This window comes from Prionailurus viverrinus, chromosome C1, assembly GCF_022837055.1.
Source record: "Prionailurus viverrinus isolate Anna chromosome C1, UM_Priviv_1.0, whole genome shotgun sequence".
In the NCBI taxonomy this organism is placed as follows: Eukaryota; Metazoa; Chordata; class Mammalia; order Carnivora; family Felidae; genus Prionailurus; species Prionailurus viverrinus.
In genome coordinates, this window is record NC_062568.1 from 98514906 (window position 1) to 98533655 (window position 18750).

The 18750-nt window shown below is 44.4% G+C and overlaps 1 protein-coding gene across 2 annotated transcripts in view; it reads left to right on the forward strand.

Annotated features, from left to right (window-relative positions):
- Window positions 1–18750, forward strand: part of CFAP221 (cilia and flagella associated protein 221) — a 107563-nt gene that overhangs the window by 14527 nt on the left and 74286 nt on the right. For both annotated transcript variants that reach the window (XM_047871501.1, XM_047871502.1), the window contains exon 6: window positions 1236–1336. In XM_047871501.1, coding sequence (XP_047727457.1) covers window positions 1236–1336 — 101 coding nt within the window. The remainder of the gene's footprint in view (window positions 1–1235; window positions 1337–18750) is intronic.

An 18750-nucleotide genomic window follows, 5' to 3' on the forward strand; every position in this document is an offset into this window, starting at 1 on the left:
CGAAGTCAGACGCTTTAACCTACTGAGCCACCCAGGCGCCCCAGTGAGTTTCAGTTTTTAAACAGAAAATAAAAAAGCTCAACTAAAAATTAGAGTATTGCTTTCAGAAGGAGTATCTGTACCAAGAATACAAATCTCGAGGGCAGACGTACAGAGCGCCACAGCACTTCTGCTGCTACTTAATGGTAGCGCTAATAATGATACCTTGCATTTATGCAGTGCTCTTAACTCTTCCAGGCCAGCACCGGCTTTCATTCTTAAACATACCTTTAGGGGCGCCTGGGTGGCTCAGTCGGTTAAGCGTCCAACTTCCGCTCAGGCCATGATCTTGCGGTCTGTGAGTTCGAGCCCCGCGTCGGGCTCTGGGCCGATGGCTCAGAGTCTGGAGACTGTTTTGGATTCTGTGTCTCCCTCTCTCTCTGCCCCTCCCCTGTTCATGCTCTGTCTCTCTCTGGCTCAAAAATAAATAAACGTTAAAAAAAATTAAAAAAAAATACCTTTAAAGTGAAGGCGAAATTATTCCCATTTTGCAAAGGAAGAATCGAGGCCTGGAGAGGTTAACGGTCTTGTTCAAGGTCATATGTTAGGCAGGGCTGGAAGTAGATGTGCCCTATACCAGTTCATTGTTTACTGTTCGGTGCCATCTGGATCAGCTGCTGCCATCATGGTTTCTGTTCCTCTCAGGCTACTGCCGATTGTGTTTTCTTCTAATTTTCTGAAATAGAAGCCGATAGATTACTGTCTTTGTGTCTACACAAAGGCATCATCTCCCCTGGGTAATAGTGAATATCGCTTCAATGAAATGTGCTTAGAATCGCCTACATTTTGGTTATAGCTAAGAAAGCTCAGTATGTCTAATGTTCTGTTTAAGCACTCAGCTTTCTTAAGGAAATATTTTTTTTTAATTTTTTTTTAACGTTTATTTATTTTTGAGCCAGAGAGAGACAGAGCATGAACAGGGGAGGAGCAGAGAGAGAGGGAGACACAGAATCTGAAACAGGCTCCAGGCTCTGAGCCGTCAGCACAGAGCCCGACGCGGGGCTCGAACTCACGGACTGTGAGATCATGACCTGAGCCGAAGTCGGACGCTTAACTGACCAAGCCACCCAGGCGCCCCTTAAGGAAATATTTTTAACGATAGAAGACAACATAAGCAATAAAGTGCCTACAAGTTCACCTTTGAAAATTATAGCCTCCAGTATGATAAACTTGACTTTTTTTCCCATTTATTTTAGGGAGATGACACTTTGCTCATTCCTATCCATGCCTATCCTGTCATGAACACACTGGACTTTCCCTCATTTATAAATCTATCAGATGTTCTCCTTGGTGAAAGGTGAGTTACCAAGATGACCTACCAAAATGTCATAGGCCATGAAAAGTTAAGAGATACGCATAACAGAAACTGAGATTTGTATTTTTCCTAGGTTTGTATTTTTCTAGCTGAGTCAGCCTGGACTTAATAGTCGGAAAGGTAAAACAAAAACAAAAGCCCATGTCACAATATCGTGAGCAAGGAAGGGAATTTATGGGGCCATTTAACTGAAAGCTGCAAGGTGGATCTTCGGGCATGGCTGGTTCTAGGGGTTTAAATCAGCTTTCAGGAGCCTGCCTCTCTCCATTTCTTGGTTCTGCTTCCCTCTCTGCAGGCTTCTTTCACAAGAGGCTTCCCCTTCACAGGGTAGATGTGCCCTATACCAGTTCATTGTTTACTGTTCGGTGCCATCTGGATCAGCTGCTGCCATCATGGTTTCTGTTCCTGGTTCTGCCAGAAGCTTTAAACACTGTTGGCAACAGGGGTTGGAGGGACTGGAGGGGTTGGGGGTGTTCAAGCAAAAGTCCCAGGATTGAGTCTTATCGGACCAACTTGGATCTTGTGCCCATCCGTTAACCAAACTCTGCTTTGGGTGGGAAAGCAAAAAGAACAGAAAGTTACTGTCCAAGCCACGTCTCAGATTCCTCGACCCTGTCTTATTGGGAAAATAGTCTCCCGTGTCATGTACCTGTTGTTGTTTTTTTCCAGTAAATATTCATTAAATATTTACTACGCATACCTAAATATCTCTACCTGTCCCTAGAGATATAAAACGATGGATACTGAGCTGTTAGATAAAGCTATATAATGGCCATGCCAGTTGTTATTACTTCTATACTGGTTGGGAAATATATACCGTCCTGAGCTCCCGTCCCTCCATCCCAGCTGCCTGGCCCCTTTCCTGCCCTCCGTGCCACCTTTGAATGATTCAGCAACTAAGTTGTTGATACCTGGCCATTTGGGGGTCGGGGGAGACATCTGCGGGACACGGCCTCAGCCTTATAGCCACTCTACTTGAGTGCTGCCCAGAAGTCCCGATTGATTGACACTTTGAACATCACCCATGGCAAAAAGGTAAATCGACAAAGGTTCTGATTCTGAATGTCTCAGAGTCTAATGGGGATAGAATCTTGGCATCGGTTAATTACATCGATCGCTAAGTGCTGTATGTATTAGAGACACATTTGGGGTCCTATATAGGCCCAGAAGATGAAGCTGACTGGAGAAATGGGAGTGATTACTCCTCACTTCTCTGGGGGTGACATCTGGTTGTCCTAAGAGGACTCCATAGGGTGGTAGAATATGAGGATGGCATCTGAGGCAGGGAAATAGCACGTACAAAGGCATGGTGGCAGCAGAGAGCCTGGACTATATCTTATAGGTGATTTAGCCACTGGAGGGTGTTAATTCACCCAGTAGCTGGCAGATACTAGATGTCTCTTGCTATAGGTCCAGATGGTGAACAAAGACTGGGTTTCAGCATGCTTTGGGGGTGAAAGCGAGTTCAAGTGCCTGCAGCAGCACTGAGCAGGGTGCGTACAAATTGCTAATGACCAGATAGCAGGGTTAGGTAGAGAGCGAGCCAGCTGAACCCTTTGGGATGAGGGAACGCTTATAGACTAATAAGTATAGCTTCATGGCCCTTCCTTTGTAGTACCATTTGGCATCCTTTTTTTTTTTTTTCAACGTTTATTTATTTTTGGGACAGAGAGAGACAGAGCATGAACGGGGGAGGGGCAGAGAGAGAGGGAGACACAGAATCTGAAACAGGCTCCAGGCTCTGAGCCGTCAGCACAGAGCCCGATGCGGGGCTCGAACTCAGACTGCGAGATCGCGACCTGAGCCGAAGTCAGACGCTTAACCGACTGAGCCACCCAGGCGCCCCTACAACTTGCTTTTTCTATTCCACATTAGGGTTTTGTGGTTTCGCCATGTTAACTCACATAGCTAGAGTTGGTGTCCACTGAATGGATTGACCACGATTTTTTTTTTATTTTAGTTTTTTTTTAACGTTTTATTTATTTTTGAGAGAGAGCATGAGCGAGGGAGAGGCAGAGAGTGGGGGTGACAGAGGATCTGAAGAAGCATGCTCTGTGCTGACAGCAGTGAGTCCGATGCGGGGCTTGAACTATGAACTCATGAACAGTGAGATCGTGACCCGAGACTGAAAGCGGATGCTCAGCCACCCAGGTGCCTTGCTTTGACCAGCACTGCTGATGTACATCCCTGCACGTGGTGTGGAGCACATGTTCCGGAGTTTCTCCAGGGTATGAATCTACAAGTGGATGGTCTACAACAAGTTCACTGTTAACTTTGTAACACCAGCTTGTTTTCCAGAATTGCTATGCCCATTCACATGCCTACCTGCAGCGCAGGAGAATTCCTCTCTGCCTATACCACTGCCGAACGATGGGTATTATCAGATTTTGACATTTTCACTGACATATATTCTTGCCCCCTTGCTCTTCAGCCTTCTGTTTATTTTCCGGAACACATTTTGCCAGAGCTCTATCCTAGTATTTCCTCTCTCCCCCTCTTCAACCTTTCCTGTCTTCACCCAGTCCTTGTCAGTGCTAAGTGCTCTGCAAAGTTGAGTCCCTCCTGGCAGGACCCACTCACTCTATGCATTTTGAGGCCAAACATAGCTATTTCCTTTAAATGGGTGACTATAGTGACTTTTATGAAAATCAAAGTGGTAGAAAAGTAGGAACTATCTAACTTCCTAGTTCCTGAATCCTTCTTTCCTTCCTTCCTTCCTTCCTTCCTTCCTTCCTTCCTTCCTTCCCTCCTTCTTTCTTTCCTTTTTTCCCTCCACAAATTTCAAATTACTTTTTGTTTGGGTCATAAGCCAGGCTTAGGAATTGAGAACAATGGCAGGGGCACCTGGGTGGCTCAGTCGGTTAAGCGTCCAACTTTGGCTCAGATCACGATCTCATGGTTCATGGGTGCCAGCCCCGTGTCAGGCTGTGTGCTGACAGTTCAGAGCCTGGAGCCTGCTTTGGATTCTCTGTCTCCCTCTCTCTCTGCCCTCTTCTGCTCACACTCTGTCTCTTTCTCTCTCTTTCAAAAATAAATAAACATTAAAAAAAAAGTTAAAAAAAAGGAATTGAGAACAATGGTTTAATAAACTGGTGAAAACAATGTAGCTTATAGTGCAGACATTAGTCTGATTCTTAATACATAAATCTACCAACTCACTGAGAAGCTTTTCCCAAACTATTTTGTACATAGTGCCCTTCATTTATAATCAGAATGAAAATTTCAGCTAAAGAGTTTATTAAACTGAGTTACTGTGTATAATGGTGTGAAATTTTAAAAAATCTGTCAAAGGATAAGCATGCTCCTTTTTTCCTTCACACATACTGGCAGCAGGCAGTATCCTCCTAAGGCTTTATGCCCTTTACTTAACAACTGTTAACTGTCCAAACTGTCTTCTGCTTCATTCAATCTAAAAACATCTGGTTATAGGGCAGGAGGGAAGGATTTGAAATGGCTTTCACCTTAAATGTTCTCTGTTCATCCTAGGCTACCTTGAGGGTTGAAGGTACCCTTTGGGTGGGTTCTTTATTTGGGATTCATTCATTCATTAGATGTTTACTGAATGCCAGTGGGTGCAACGCACCATGTTAGGTACTGAGTACACAGAGATGCTTAAGAGCTGAGATCATGACTAAGCAGACAATCCTAATGTCTAATGTGGGTGTATTCAGAGCAAGGACACCTAACCCAGTGCAGTGGGAAGTGAGGGCATTTGGGACAGGGGGTGGGTAGTGCTCAGACAGGATTTTCTAGAGGAGAATATCTCTGAACTGAGGTGTTGCGGGGTTTTTTTGTTTTGTTTTGTTTTGTTTTGTTTTGTTTTTTAGTGTTTGTTTATTTTTGAGACAGAGAGACAGAGCATGAGCAGGGGAGGGGCAGAGAGAGAGGGAGACACAGAATCCGAAGCAGCCTCCAGGCTGTCAGCACAGAGCCCGACGCGGGGCTCGAACTCACAAACCGTGAGATCATGACCTGAGCCGAAGTTTGACGCTTAACCGACTGAACCACCCAGGCGCCCCCGTGGAAAAATATTTGAAGAGGACAGAACCTTCTAGAAGTCAGACTCCTTTTGAATAGCGCCATACACCAACAATTCTAAATATTACCGGTGATGAAATATTCCTCCCTACAAGGGCAGACTTGTTCCCAGTTGCTGCTCAGACCCATGAGAAGCGATCACCTCATTTGTGACCACCAGTCTCCCTGAGGCCTCATTTTTGTTCCTATCGCAGTATTTCCTCACCTGTGCGGCCCATTGGGACATCTCTGGCAGTGGGCGTCTGGCTCTTTCTCTGCCTCAGTGTGAGCCCACCCCCTCCCCCAAATCTATGCACACGGAACACCCCCAACACTGCTCCTTCGGTTTCTGCAGGGGCTGCTTGAGAGATCGGGGCGGGGACTAGACAGGGATGCACGTCCCATGCTGCACTCTACACTCGTCCCAGCTGCTTCTGTGCCCGCCTCACCCGGCTCTCCTTCCCGCCCCGCCCTGCCCTGGGGCAACTCCAGTCCGCACCTCCTTCTGCCCTGCGTCCACCTGTCTTGGTGTCTTTTAGAGATGGGGGTGCCTGGCTGCTTGCAGTCTCGCTTCTGGCTCTCTCTACTCCCACCTTAGCTCCGCATCCTCAGCCTCTCCGTTTGTGCCTCCTCATGGAAAACCTAAATCCCCGCATGGTTTTCTTTTTTTTTTTTTTTTTTAATTTTTTTTTTTTTTTCAACGTTTATTTATTTTTGGGACAGAGAGAGACAGAGCATGAACGGGGGAGGGGCAGAGAGAGAGGGAGTCACAGAATCGGAAACAGGCTCCAGGCTCTGAGCCATCAACCCAGAGCCCGACGCGGGGCTCGAACTCACGGACCGCGAGATCGTGACCTGGCTGAAGTCGGACGCTTAACCGACTGCGCCACCCAGGCGCCCCCCCGCATGGTTTTCTAAGGAGGTTTTAGATTGTTGGAAGAGAACAAAGTCCACCAAAGCTTATCTGTTGAAGACTGTTTTTAGTCCCCAACTTGTCATTGCTTCATTCATTCATTCATCCATCCATCCATCCATTCATGCGTCCATTCATCCACTCTGAATTGGACCTGCTGACCCCCAATTTGTAGCTTCTGATTTAATTAAACTGCTGACCTGTTTGGTTTCGTTCAATGGTGGTGGCCCGCACAGTTTTGTTTTGTTTTTTTTTAAACCTTGAATTCGCTGTCAACATTTAAAAATCAAAAGATTTCACATAAAAATTTAGATTTTTACTTTTTTTTTTTTTTTTTTTTTAAAGAAAAAAAAGGTGCCGGGGTGGCTCAGTCGGTTAAGCATCCAAGTTCAGATCAGGTCATGATCTCATGGTTCATGGGTTCGAGCCCCTCACAGGGTCACTGTTGTCAACATGGAGCCTGCTTCAGACCTCTGTCCGCCCCCCCCCCGCCTCCCTGCCCCTCCCCTGCTCATGCTGTCTCTCTCAAAAGTAAATAAACATTTAAAATGCATTAAAAAAAAAAAAGAAAAGATCCAGCAATACTGGGCCCACGGTCCTGCATGATCACAGTTAGTTCAATGGAGATAAAACAGAAGCTGCCTCTTTATTTTTTTTTTAAAGTTTATGTATTTATTTTGAGAGAGAGAGAAAGGCTGAGAGGGAGAAAGAGAGAATCCCAGGCGGGCTCCTCACCGTCAGCACAGATCCCGACTTGCGGCTCGATCTCACAAACCATGAGATCATGACCTGAGCCAAAACCAGGAGTCGGACGCTTAACCGACTGAGCCACCCGGGCGCACCTGAAGCCGCCTATTTAGAGGGCAGTGCCTTTGCCAGCTCACCGCAGTCCCCACCACTCCTTATTACCTCACATACAGCACTCCTCACTCCTTTTTGTTACTTGACTGGCCTCTGAGGACTTGCGGCAAAAACACTGAAAAGGAGACAAGGCAGCCAAGTGTCGGGTTCCACAGCACGTACCCACTGATGGCTCTGGAGCCCTTCTGTCTGCATGTCTACTCCAGGCTCCCTCTGCTGCATGCTGGCTGTGTGACCTGGAAACATGACGGCCTCTCTCTGCCTCTTAGAATCCTCATCTGTAAAATACAGTGCTTAGGAGTCTCTGCCTCTTAAAGTTGTTCTGGAGGATTAAGCAGGTTAAAGTAGAACTTATTAATAGTTAACAACATTTGTAAGTTTTTAATAGTTACGAGTACTAAGAACGGTGCTTAGCATGTAGCTCCTGATTCATATTAGCTATCGCCATCATCATCATCATCATCACCCAAGAGATTTTCACCTAAGTAACACACATGTGAGACCCAGACGGGTTGGCTCACACTTGAGCAAAGGTAGACAGCATATAGAGAAATCGGGATGAGAAGCTCGGAGCAGGAAGGCGGTGGCCAATTTGAAGGTGGCCTTCCGACACTGAGTGACTGGGCTAGCAGCTGAGGGGCGCGTGTGAAGCTCTGGAACAGCCAGGCAGGTACTGGGCCCCAGCTGGGGAAAGTGGCCCAGTGGCAAGTGCACAGAGGGGCAGGGCAGGGAGGAGGGTGTGGCTGTAAGTCCAGGATCAGGAGCTCTTTTGTCTTGCATTTATACTTAAAAAAAACCAACCAAACAAAAAAACAAGTTTTGTTGAGATATAATTCACATGTCATAAAACTTACTAATTTAAAATGTGCAGTTCAGGTCGTCTGATGGCTCAATTGGTTAAGCGTCTGGCTCTTGGTTTCAGCTCAGGTCATGATCTCCCAGTTCGTGAGTTCAAGCCCCGTGTCAGGCTCCATACTGACAGTGAGGAGCCTGCTTGAGATTCTCAGTCTCCCTCTCTCTCTATCCCTCTCCTGCTCACTCTCTATCTCTCTCTCTCTCTCTCAAAATAAATAAATAAACATTCAAAAAAAATAATAAATAAAATAACATGTACGGTTCAATGGATTTTAGTATATGCAGCCATAACCACAATCAATTTTAGAACATTTTCATTACCTCAAAAGGAAACCCATTATCCACTCTTCATTTTTCCCCTCAAACTTCCTAGTCTCAAGCAGACTCCGACTTTCTGTCTCTATAAATTAGCCTATTCTGGACGTTCATATGATGGCAGCATACATTACGTGGTCTTTTGTGACTGGCTTCTTTCACTTAGCATCATGTGTCCCAGGTTCATCTAACTTACAACATGTATCAACACTTCATTCCTTTTTATTGCCAAGTAATATTCCATTGTGTGCCTGTACCACATTTTATCTATCCCTTCATCGGTTGATGGATATTGATTGTTTCCACTTTTGGGCCACCTTGGATAATGCAACATTTGTGTGCATGTGTTTATGTGGCTACATGTGCTCAGTTGTGTTGGGTGTATACCTAGGAGTGCAATTGCTAGGGAATATGGGAACTCCATGTGTAGTGTTTCAAGGAACTGTGGAACTAATTTCCAAAGTGGCTGCACCATTTTTAATTTCTACTGGCAATGTACGAGAGTTCCAATGGGCACTTGCATTTGTAAATGTCAGAGTAAAGCAGCCATCTCTACAGCTAAAGAAAAATTACAAAGACAAAGGTGATGGGAAAATATAAATCCAACAGAAGGTAGATTCAAAGGGTATATTTTCCCTTTGCATATAGAATCAATTTAGACAAAATGGCTAGAAGTCACAGGGCCTGCATTTAATACCACCAAGTTTGCTCTCTTTGAGGTTGCTTCTAGAGAGAAGCAAGTCTGGCCTGGATAGCGCCTCTCTGAGGACTGGATAGTCTTCACACATTTTCCACAAGGTCATGAAGTAGACTCACATATATTCATCAACCCTATTTCCACTGGCTGGATTTGACGGTTGTAAATTTTCCTTGCTGAGATAAAATCCCACGTGGACATTTGCCAGCTACCCATAAACAACCATGGTGGCTCGAGATCTGGTAAAATGTATTTTTGACAGCTTCTGTAAATAACCAAAAGTTGCATTCTGGTTTCTGTCCAACATCTCTAAATCAAACACTGGGGTGCAGAGGACTTTCAACTCTCTTTCCCTTTTGTAGTTTGAAATTCTGCTTTATAACTAGTCTCACCACCCTGGCTGGTTAAATTCCGTGATCACGTGATAAGCTTAAATTTTTTTTTTTTTTAACATCTTATTTATTTTTGAGACAGAGAGAGACAGAGCATGAACGGGGGAGGGGCAGAGAGAGAGGGAGACACAGAATCAGAAGCAGGCTCCAGGCTCTGAGCCATCAGCCCAGAGCCCGACGTGGGGCTCGAACTAATGGACTGTGAGATCTTGACCTGAGCTGAAGTCGGCCGCTTAACTGACTGAGCCACCCGGGCGCCCCGATCACGTGATATCTTAGAGAGTGCTGTCGATAAAATACGATTTTCCCCTTTCTATATGCGCAAGTAAAGAAGAACTTGCTGCTTTTAGGTACTGAAATTCGGTATCTTTCCATTCTTGTGGTTCTAAACAATTCATATTAATTCATCATACTCTCTGGTTTCTCTAACGGTGCTAACCTGCTACCAAATAACTGGATGAAATCTGGAACAAACCCAGTCAGTTGACCGGTTGTTCTCCCCATGGGGCATCAACTGATCTTCCTTGCCCCAAGCTGACTCTGTTGACTGTTTGGTTAGTGTGCTTTAGACAAGCTTATGTGAAAGTCACCTGGGTCCTCCCCTGGATTCCCTGTCACTTCCCATTTTTCACTCTGGGCCGTGCCATAGACACGGCAGCCATGTTGCTCTAAAGCAAGTGGAACTCTTGAGTTTATCTCAGGGATACAGATGCTGTGTAGACCACAGGGTCACATTAACAACACCAGTAGAACCTGTCCCTGGCTGCACCATTCCAAAGCCAGGATATTTTAGCCTCTGGAACTTTTACACAAGTTTAAGAATTTACCAAAGGATGCTTTTCCTTAGGAACTGAACCTCATGCCTCATTTTAGAAAGTGTGGGAATGGCCAAAGTCAGAGTAGGATGTCCGAATGAAACTCAGTTCTCTCACTGCCCTACAGTTGAAAGCATGTGGGTCATGGGAGAAGGTGCATCCTTAAACTAGCACTGGAGGGAAAGATCCACAGTGCAGGTGCCCAGCATAGACAGCAACCAGGTCCTTTTTTGAACTGTGCCAGGAAAGAGTCTCCGAGTGAAAGGCCCACCGACCAGCTATACCTGAGTTAGAAAGAAGGTGCCAGAATGACTACAAAATTGATCTGCAGAAGGGTTTTTGGGAGCCCTCGCTACCCAAAGAGAATAATTCCCATTTCTTAGCTCATCCAGGGAAACACATTCCTTACTCATTCTAGGGACTCATTTCTCATATCCCAAAGTCAGAGTTGACTTGAAGGAGCAGCAGCATTTTGTGGAAACTTTCTGACAAAGGCAACTTGAGCTCATCGACACACTTGTGCTTTAATTTATTTCGGCCCCTACTTGGGATTATTGAGCCGTCGTGAACTTACATTTCAAAATTGCTTCAAAGCTGATATTCAGACTTAAAAAATTGCTGTCACTTAACAGCCTAAATGTTTACTGTATGAAAAATTCTACCACATTTTGTAGTTAAAATTGCTTTGATTTAATATCCCTTTGTTGAGCTAATATCTTGACCCAGTCTCTGTGAATTTTAGCAGGAAAGAAAATCATCCCACCCCTAAACCATAGAGATCTATATTAATAATTAAGGGATATAAATGCTTTCCCCTTTCATTTTTTTTTTAATTTTTTTTTAACGTTTATTTATTTTTGAGACAGAGAGAGACAAAGCATGAACGGGGGAGGGTCAGAGAGAGGAAGACACAGAATCTGAAACAGGCTCCAGGCTCTGAGCTGTCAGCACAGAGCCTGATGGGGGGCTTGAACTCACAGACCACGAGATCATGACCTGCGCTGAAGTCGGCCGCTTAACCTACTGAGCCACCCAGGCGCCCCTGCTTTCCCCTTTCATTCAGCAGACGTGGGTACCGTCAACAAAGGGAACTTTCTTTTCTTTTTTTTTAAATATCTTTAAAAAAAATTTTTTTTTTAACATTTATTTATTTTTGTGACAGAGAGAGAGAGAGACAGAGCATGAACAGGGGAGGGGCAGAGAGAGAGGGAGACACAGAATCCAAAGCAGGCTCCAGGCTCCGAGCTGTCAGCACAGAGCCCGACGCGGGGCTCGAACCCACAGACCACGAGATCATGACCTGAGCTGAAGTCGGACGCTTAACTGACTGAGTCACCCAGGCGCCCCAACAAAGGGAACTTTCAACGGAAGGCCTAAATTATTTTTTTTTTCAAGTTTGTCTCACAAAATGTTGAAATCTAGACTTTTGACTCTTGGAGAAAGTGATGGCAAGTCTAGAAAACTGAAAATGGGGAAAGCACTATTGACCTTATTGAAGCCTGGCTTTCATACTCTGCTTTCCTCCCTTAGTTTCTGTACAGATTTATTTGGAAAACTGCTCACTTGGTTTGCGTGGGGCTCAGGAAAGGAGCGGCACAAATGTATGGCCGGCATCTAGAGCAAATGAACGTGTGCATGGGGGGCAGTAATTGAAGGTGGCATGTTTCAGTTTAGGGTCCTCTAGTCTTTCAAATGATTCCTTAAACTCAACAGTATATAAATGTTGTGACTTACATGAAACTACCAAGCTAGTATCACGGAGCAAGCAGTAAGAACTTGAAAACGTTTTACTTTTTAGGGGCACCGGGGTGGCTCAGTCAGTTAAGTGTCCAATTCTTGATGTTAGCTCAGGTCTTGATTTCAGGGTCGGGAGTTCAAGCCTAGCACTGGGTATGAAGCCTACTTAACAAAAAATAAATAAGTAAAATGTAGAACATTTTAATCTTTTTAATGTTTATTTTTTATTTTTGAGAGAGAGAGGGGGACAGAGGATCTGAAGAAGCAGGCTTTGTGCTGACGGCAGCGAGCCCAATGAGGGGCTTAAACTCATGAACCGTGAGATCATGACCTGAGCTGAAGGCAGACGCTCAACTGACTGAGCCACCCAGGCACCCCTACATTTTATTTATTTTAATGTTTACTTATTTATTTTGAGAGTGAGGGCACATGCATGCACCCGCGCACAGGAGTTGAGAGGGAGGAGAGGAAGAGAGGGAGAATCCTAAGCAACCTCCATGCTCAGCTAGGAGCCCGGCCTGGGTCCGATCCCACGACCGGTTGGACCTGAGCATATATCAAGAGTTGGACGCCCAACCAACTGAGCCACCCAGGCACCCCAGATGTTCTACATTTTAAATGCTGCAAAAAATATTCATGAGTCAGTTCCTAATTCTGATATTTAAGAATACAACACAGGGAGTTTCCATAAGTCTACCCAAAGCACGTTCCTGTGGATAGTTTTCCGTCCTGGAGAGATACCGCTAAATTGAAAAATGAACGTGTGCATCGGGGGCGGTAATTAACGGTGGCATGTTTCCATGGTTCTGGACACTCCTCCTCCTCTCTTGGTTTATACAACTGTTACATCTCACACCAAACACTATCCAAACAGCCACATCTGGTCACCACTGTTGTTGCACTCCGTGTTCTACTTCAAAGGTTTGTGATACCTACACACGCATGTGCATACACACACTTTTTTTTTTTTAACGTTTATTTATTTTTGAGATAGAGAGAGCCAGAGCATGAACGGGGGAGGGTCAGAGAGAGGGAGACACAGAATCTGAAACAGGTTCCAGGCTCTGAGCTGTCAGCACAGAGCCCGACGTGGGGCTCGAACTCACAGACCGCGAGATCATGACCTGAGCTGAAGTCGGACGCTCAACTGACTGAGCCACCCAGGCGCCCCGCATACACACACTTTTAATGTGGTTTCTAGAATGTGATGATTTAATGCCTGTCAAAACACTTAGAACAGAGTAACTAGCCACCAGCCCACTGAATTGTGACTCTTTTTTTTCTTAAATAGTTGCTTTCTCTTGAATATGCCCCACATTTCTTATGAAAAATCCTAATACCATTTCAAGACCAGAATTATTTGAATTTAAGTTGCTTGGCTTTAAAAATTCATTTCTTGCTCCTCTTCCAAGTGAGCTTTTTGTTCTAGTAATTGCTGGTGGGTAAGCCATAAGACTAGAAGCTGGCAGCTGGGCGCCCTGCTGGCTGTGTCAGGCCAGACATTATAGGGCACTTAGCTCTGAGGAAGCATGTTTGGAACACAGTTGGCGTGAGGTTCCTTCTGCCCTCTATTCTAAAAGAAGAAGAGGCCTAGCAGTAGTTTTTAGTGTATCCTCTTATCTTTTCCGAATAAACGCTGTATTTTTCTCAACAAAAGGAAAAAGCAGTCTGCAGGAGGCTTTTCATCTCCCTTCATGTCTCGATTTAGTTGCTTCCTTTCCGTTGAATGGGACTCTCTTGCTCGATGCCAGATGTCCCTGTTCTCTGGTCTCCGGCCACAGGCCCTGCTCCGACTCAAAGGAGCACCCCCTGAATTTCCTTCCTTACCCCATATTATCCCTCTGGTGAGTTGTAAGGTGCAATTTTCTCTAACATTTGTTATTTATCTGAATACTCTCATTAAAAAAAATTTTTTTTTTTTAACGTTTATTTATTTTTGGGACAGAGAGAGACAGAGCATGAACGGGGGAGGGGCAGAGAGAGAGGGAGACACAGCATCGGAAACAGGCTCCAGGCTCTGAGCCATCAGCCCAGAGCCCGACGCGGGGCTCGAACTCACAGACCGCGAGATCGTGACCTGGCTGAAGTCAGACGCTTAACCGACTGCGCCACCCAGGCGCCCCTGAATACTCTCATTTTAAAATGAAGTTAATGTTTAATTTTTAAAAGGTATTATATATTATTGTATGAGACCACTGACAGCAGGTGCTTAGAGCAGGCATATTCAGAGACAGAAGGTAGAAGGAGTGGAGGCTGCCAGGGGCTGGGGGTGTGGAGGAAGGGGCAGGGAGTGTTTAATGGGAACAGCGTATCAGTTTTGCAGGATGAAGAGAGTTCTGGAGAAGGATGGTGGTGATAGTCACACGACAGTGTGAATGTGCCTAATGTCACCGAACTGTATACTTAAAAATAGTTAAAATGGTACATTTTATGTTATGTATGCCTTACCGTTTTTTAAGTGTTTTTAAAAAAAAAAAAAAATATTCATCAGGCTCTGTGCTGACCGCTCAGAGCCTGGAGCCTGTTTCCAATTCTGTGTCTCCCTCTCTCTCTGCCCCTCCCCCCGTTCATGCTCTGTCTCTCTCTGTCTCAAAAATGAATAAACGTTAAAAAAAATTAAAAAAAAAAAAGGGGGCGCCTGGGTGGCTCAGTCGGTTCAGCAGCCGACTTCGGCTCAGGTCACGATCCCGCGGTCCGTGGGTTCGAGCCCCGCATCAGGCTCTGTGCTGACCGCTCAGAGCCTGGAGCCTGTTTCCGATTCTGTGCCTCCCTCTCTCTCTGCCCCTCCCCCGTTCATGCTCTGTCTCTCTCTGTCTCAAAAATGAATAAACATTAAAAAAAATATATATATATATATGAATAGGGCACATATTATCTCTGCGGATGGCAGATAACATGTCATGGTCACCTCGAACTTTTTCCGAATTCAGTTCCATTCCAGCCCCTAGAGAAATGCCTTAGCTTCTTTTACCAAGAAGGCAGAAGTGACCTCATTTAATTCTGATTTTTCCCTAGGGTTGCACCTTTTTCTAAACTACAGAGGCATGAATGAGAGCAGGGAACGGGGGATTTTACCAACAGGGAGGACTAAGTAATTAGGTTGAGAAAAGAGTTGAACCAAAGGCAAGAAAGGAGCTCAAAGGCCAGGCCAGCAAGACAAAGACATCGAATCTCCCTGATTCTTTGACTCTTTCTTGTTCTTTGCCTCCAATTTTGATCTAAGCTTAGGCTAAAAAGGAGGGTGGTGTTTAATTCTCTAGGTGTAAAAAATAATTAAATGCCTGCTACTTGAGGGGCGCCTGGGTGGCTCGGTTGGTTAAGCGTCTGACTTCAGCTCAGGTCACGATCTCGCGGTCCGTGAGTTCAAGCCCCGCGTCGGGCTCTGGGCTGACGGCTCAGAGCCTGGAGCCTGCTTCCGATTCTGTGTCTCCCTCTCTCTCTGCCCTTCCCCCGTTCATACTCTGTCTCTCTCTGTTTCAAAAATAAACGTTAAAAAAAAAAAATTTTTTTAATAAAAATAAAAAAAAATGTCTGCTACTTGAACATGTAAATTTGTGTTTTTCTTTATTTGACTATATCATTAAGGACCACGGGTCCACTCTGCTTCTGGTTTGAGGCTCCAGTCCCGGTGAGATTAATTGTGTCTTTGAAAATAAGATAAGCAGCAAATGAAAGTTCATACGAACATAAATTATCCTAGATGAAAGGACATACTTTGAAATTTGAAACGTAATTTACCCTCAACTCTATGTCTTTTCAAATTGTTGCCTGTTTGTGGGAGGTGGGGTCTGGTTTATCAGGCAACTAATCATTATGTCTGCTTTCTTTCTGTTTTGGGGGTCACGCTCTGAATACAAAAATTTACATCTAAAGCTTAAAGAAAAATAACTAGCCAGCCCCCAAATTTCTTCCTTTGTCTCTGTGTGCATAGCAGTGCTTGAGAGGAGGCTGGTAACATTTGAGGAAAGGTCTTGGGATAGAAAATCCCAAGGCTTCTCTTGCTGATGGGATAATGAAAGGAAATGCCTTCTAAAAGTTTTTTTTTAATTTTTATTTATTTTTGAGAAAGAGACAGAGTGTGAGTGGGGGAGGGGCAGAGAGAGAGAGAGAGAGAGAGAGAGAGAGAGAGAGAATCCCAAGCAGGCTCCACACTATCAGTGTGAACCTGATACAGGGCTTGAACCCACAAACCATGAGATCATGGCCCGAGCTCGAATCAAGAGTCAGGTGCTTAACAGACTGAGCTACCCAGGTGCCGCAAAATAGGGAACAATTCTTTTGAAATACTTAGTATGTTTTTGTATATCCTTTTAACGTACTTAATATATATTTATGCAGAGCCTTAGCATAACCAATAAAATGTTTAAATAATAAAGTAACAGGTATAAAAGTTGTGGTTAACTTCAAAAGTACTAACTTCTATCTGCTTTGAGATTTTTAACTGGCCGCTTCCTATAAGTTACAGAAGAACTCAGGGTCCTGTTTGTGCCTGTGAAACCATAGGCATAAGATATGTATATGTATTCGTGTTTCTTCAGTGTAGATCAGTTTTTTGTTTTTGTTTATTTCACGTTTTTATTTAGATTCCAGTTAGTTAACATACAGTGTAATATTCGTTTCAGGAGTAGAATTTAGTGATCCATCACTTACAAACAAAACCCAGTGCTCATCACAAGTGCCCTCCTTAATAGCCATCACCCACACCCATCCATTTAGCCCATCCCCTGCCCGCCTCCCCTCCAGCAACCCTCCATTTGTTTTCTATAGTCAAGAGTCTGTTTTATGGTTTTAATGGTATTTAGCATAGGAATTTAGTGTCGAATTTCTAAGTCCCCTTAGAATCTAATGGGACTCTGTTTTTTTCAAACAGGAAACATTTCTGAATAAACTAAACTTTATATTTGTCAAAATTCTTTGTGACCCAAAGTCATCCAGACTGTCCTTGATTTATGATTTTGGTGGTCATCCGTGCGAATTCGACAGCCATAATATGAGCTGCAGTAAGGAACACAAATCTGTATTCTGTATTACTTGCACTGCAATGTCTCCTTCAGAATCAGGGTGCTTGGAATTCTGTGCCCTTAAGGAATTGTTTGTTTTTCCAGACTGGTTAATGCATCGGGAACTTGGCTTCACGTAATCATCACTAAACAAATACCCTTACACCTTTTCTATGGGAATTATCGGAGGTCTAAAATTAGTTTTAAATTGTGCATATATAAAAGCTCCGGCAGGTTTTGTTTTGATTTTTGTTTTTTTTTTAGTTCAGAAAATGCAAACATGCAGCTCTTCGCAGAAGATTTTTGAGCAGCCGGCTTTACCTCACTGGGTGGCTCTGAGCCGATGGCTGGGGTTAACGCCCCAAGCACCATCCAACTCGTGTGGCTGTGGGAGTCCCCAGCCTGGTCTTCAGAGACCATGTCTGAGCAGTTTAGACTTCACATTGACCATCACCCACAGCTACTCATTCTTTTTTTTTTTTTTTTAATGTTTATTTATTTATTTTGAGAGAGAACATGAGTAGAGGAGAGGCAGAGAGAGGGAGAGAGAGAATTCTAAGCAGGCTCCGCACTATCAGCACAGAGCCCCATGCGGGGTTCAATCCCACGAACAGTGAGATCATGACCTGAGCCGAAATCAAGAGTCGGATGCTCAACCGACCGAGCCACCCAGGGACCCCAAGACTGCTCACTTCTTGAGGGGCATATGTAACTTGTACAGTTAGTTTTATCTCCCCAGTGCTGTGGAGCAGCTGATGTTCAGTGGGACCCCAGTGTCTTGAAAATGTAATGACCTTTATGTGCCCTGTGTTTCAGAATTAGGAAGCACCTCAGAGAGTTAAGATGGACTGGCTGCTTCTAGAGAGTCTGACCAAGGACAGGGTTTATGAGTTTGGTAAAAAAAAACAAAACAAACCTATGAAGGGTTCATCTCACTGCTGGCTGAAGAGATTACTATGTATAATGATCCTTGACTTGAATTTATATCACTAGATATAATTGACAGAATTAATTTCTAGAATTTACAGATTGACAGGAGAGCAGAACAACTTCATAGGAAAATAGGCAGAGGATATGTACCAATAGTCCATAGATGAGGAAACCCAAACGTCTCCCTCTGAATAGAAGGTCAACCTCGAAGAAATGAACGTGAAAATAAAATGAGATAGCACTTTACCCCCATTGGGCCAGAAGGAGTTAAAATGTCTGAAAATCCTGTGTTGGTAAGCAAGAGAGGCTCTCATAGGCTGCTTATGGAGGTAGACATCAGTAAAAGGGCTTTGGAGAGCATTTGGGCTATGTCTAGTAAAGTTGCTAATTTTACTTTGCTCGTAACCAGCAATTCTTGTCGGTTATACCTGGAGTAGTTCTGGTATAGATGCGTGAGTCACACACAAGGATTGTCACCACCACGTTGCAATAGTGAAAAAAGTGCAAACAACCTAAATGCCCCCAGCGAGAGAGTAGGTGGACAGGGGTGACATAGTCATGTACTAGAATTTTCATCCCCAGTGAAATGAACGAACAGTACTTCGTGTATCATGATTCGAAATTGTGTATCAGGGATAAATCTGCAGAGTGTTGAGCAACATTAGCAAGTTTTGGAATGGCATTGTTGAAAACAAGTAATACCATATTATATATTTCGTGAGCACATACACATGTGGCAGTGTTATAAAAATGCTTGAGGATGGTAGACAGCGGAGATGAGGTAGGGATCACTCCTGGAGAGAAAAGAAGTAGAGGGGGACGGAGAAGTGTACAGGGAGCTTCAAGTGTTCTGCAGTGTTTTAT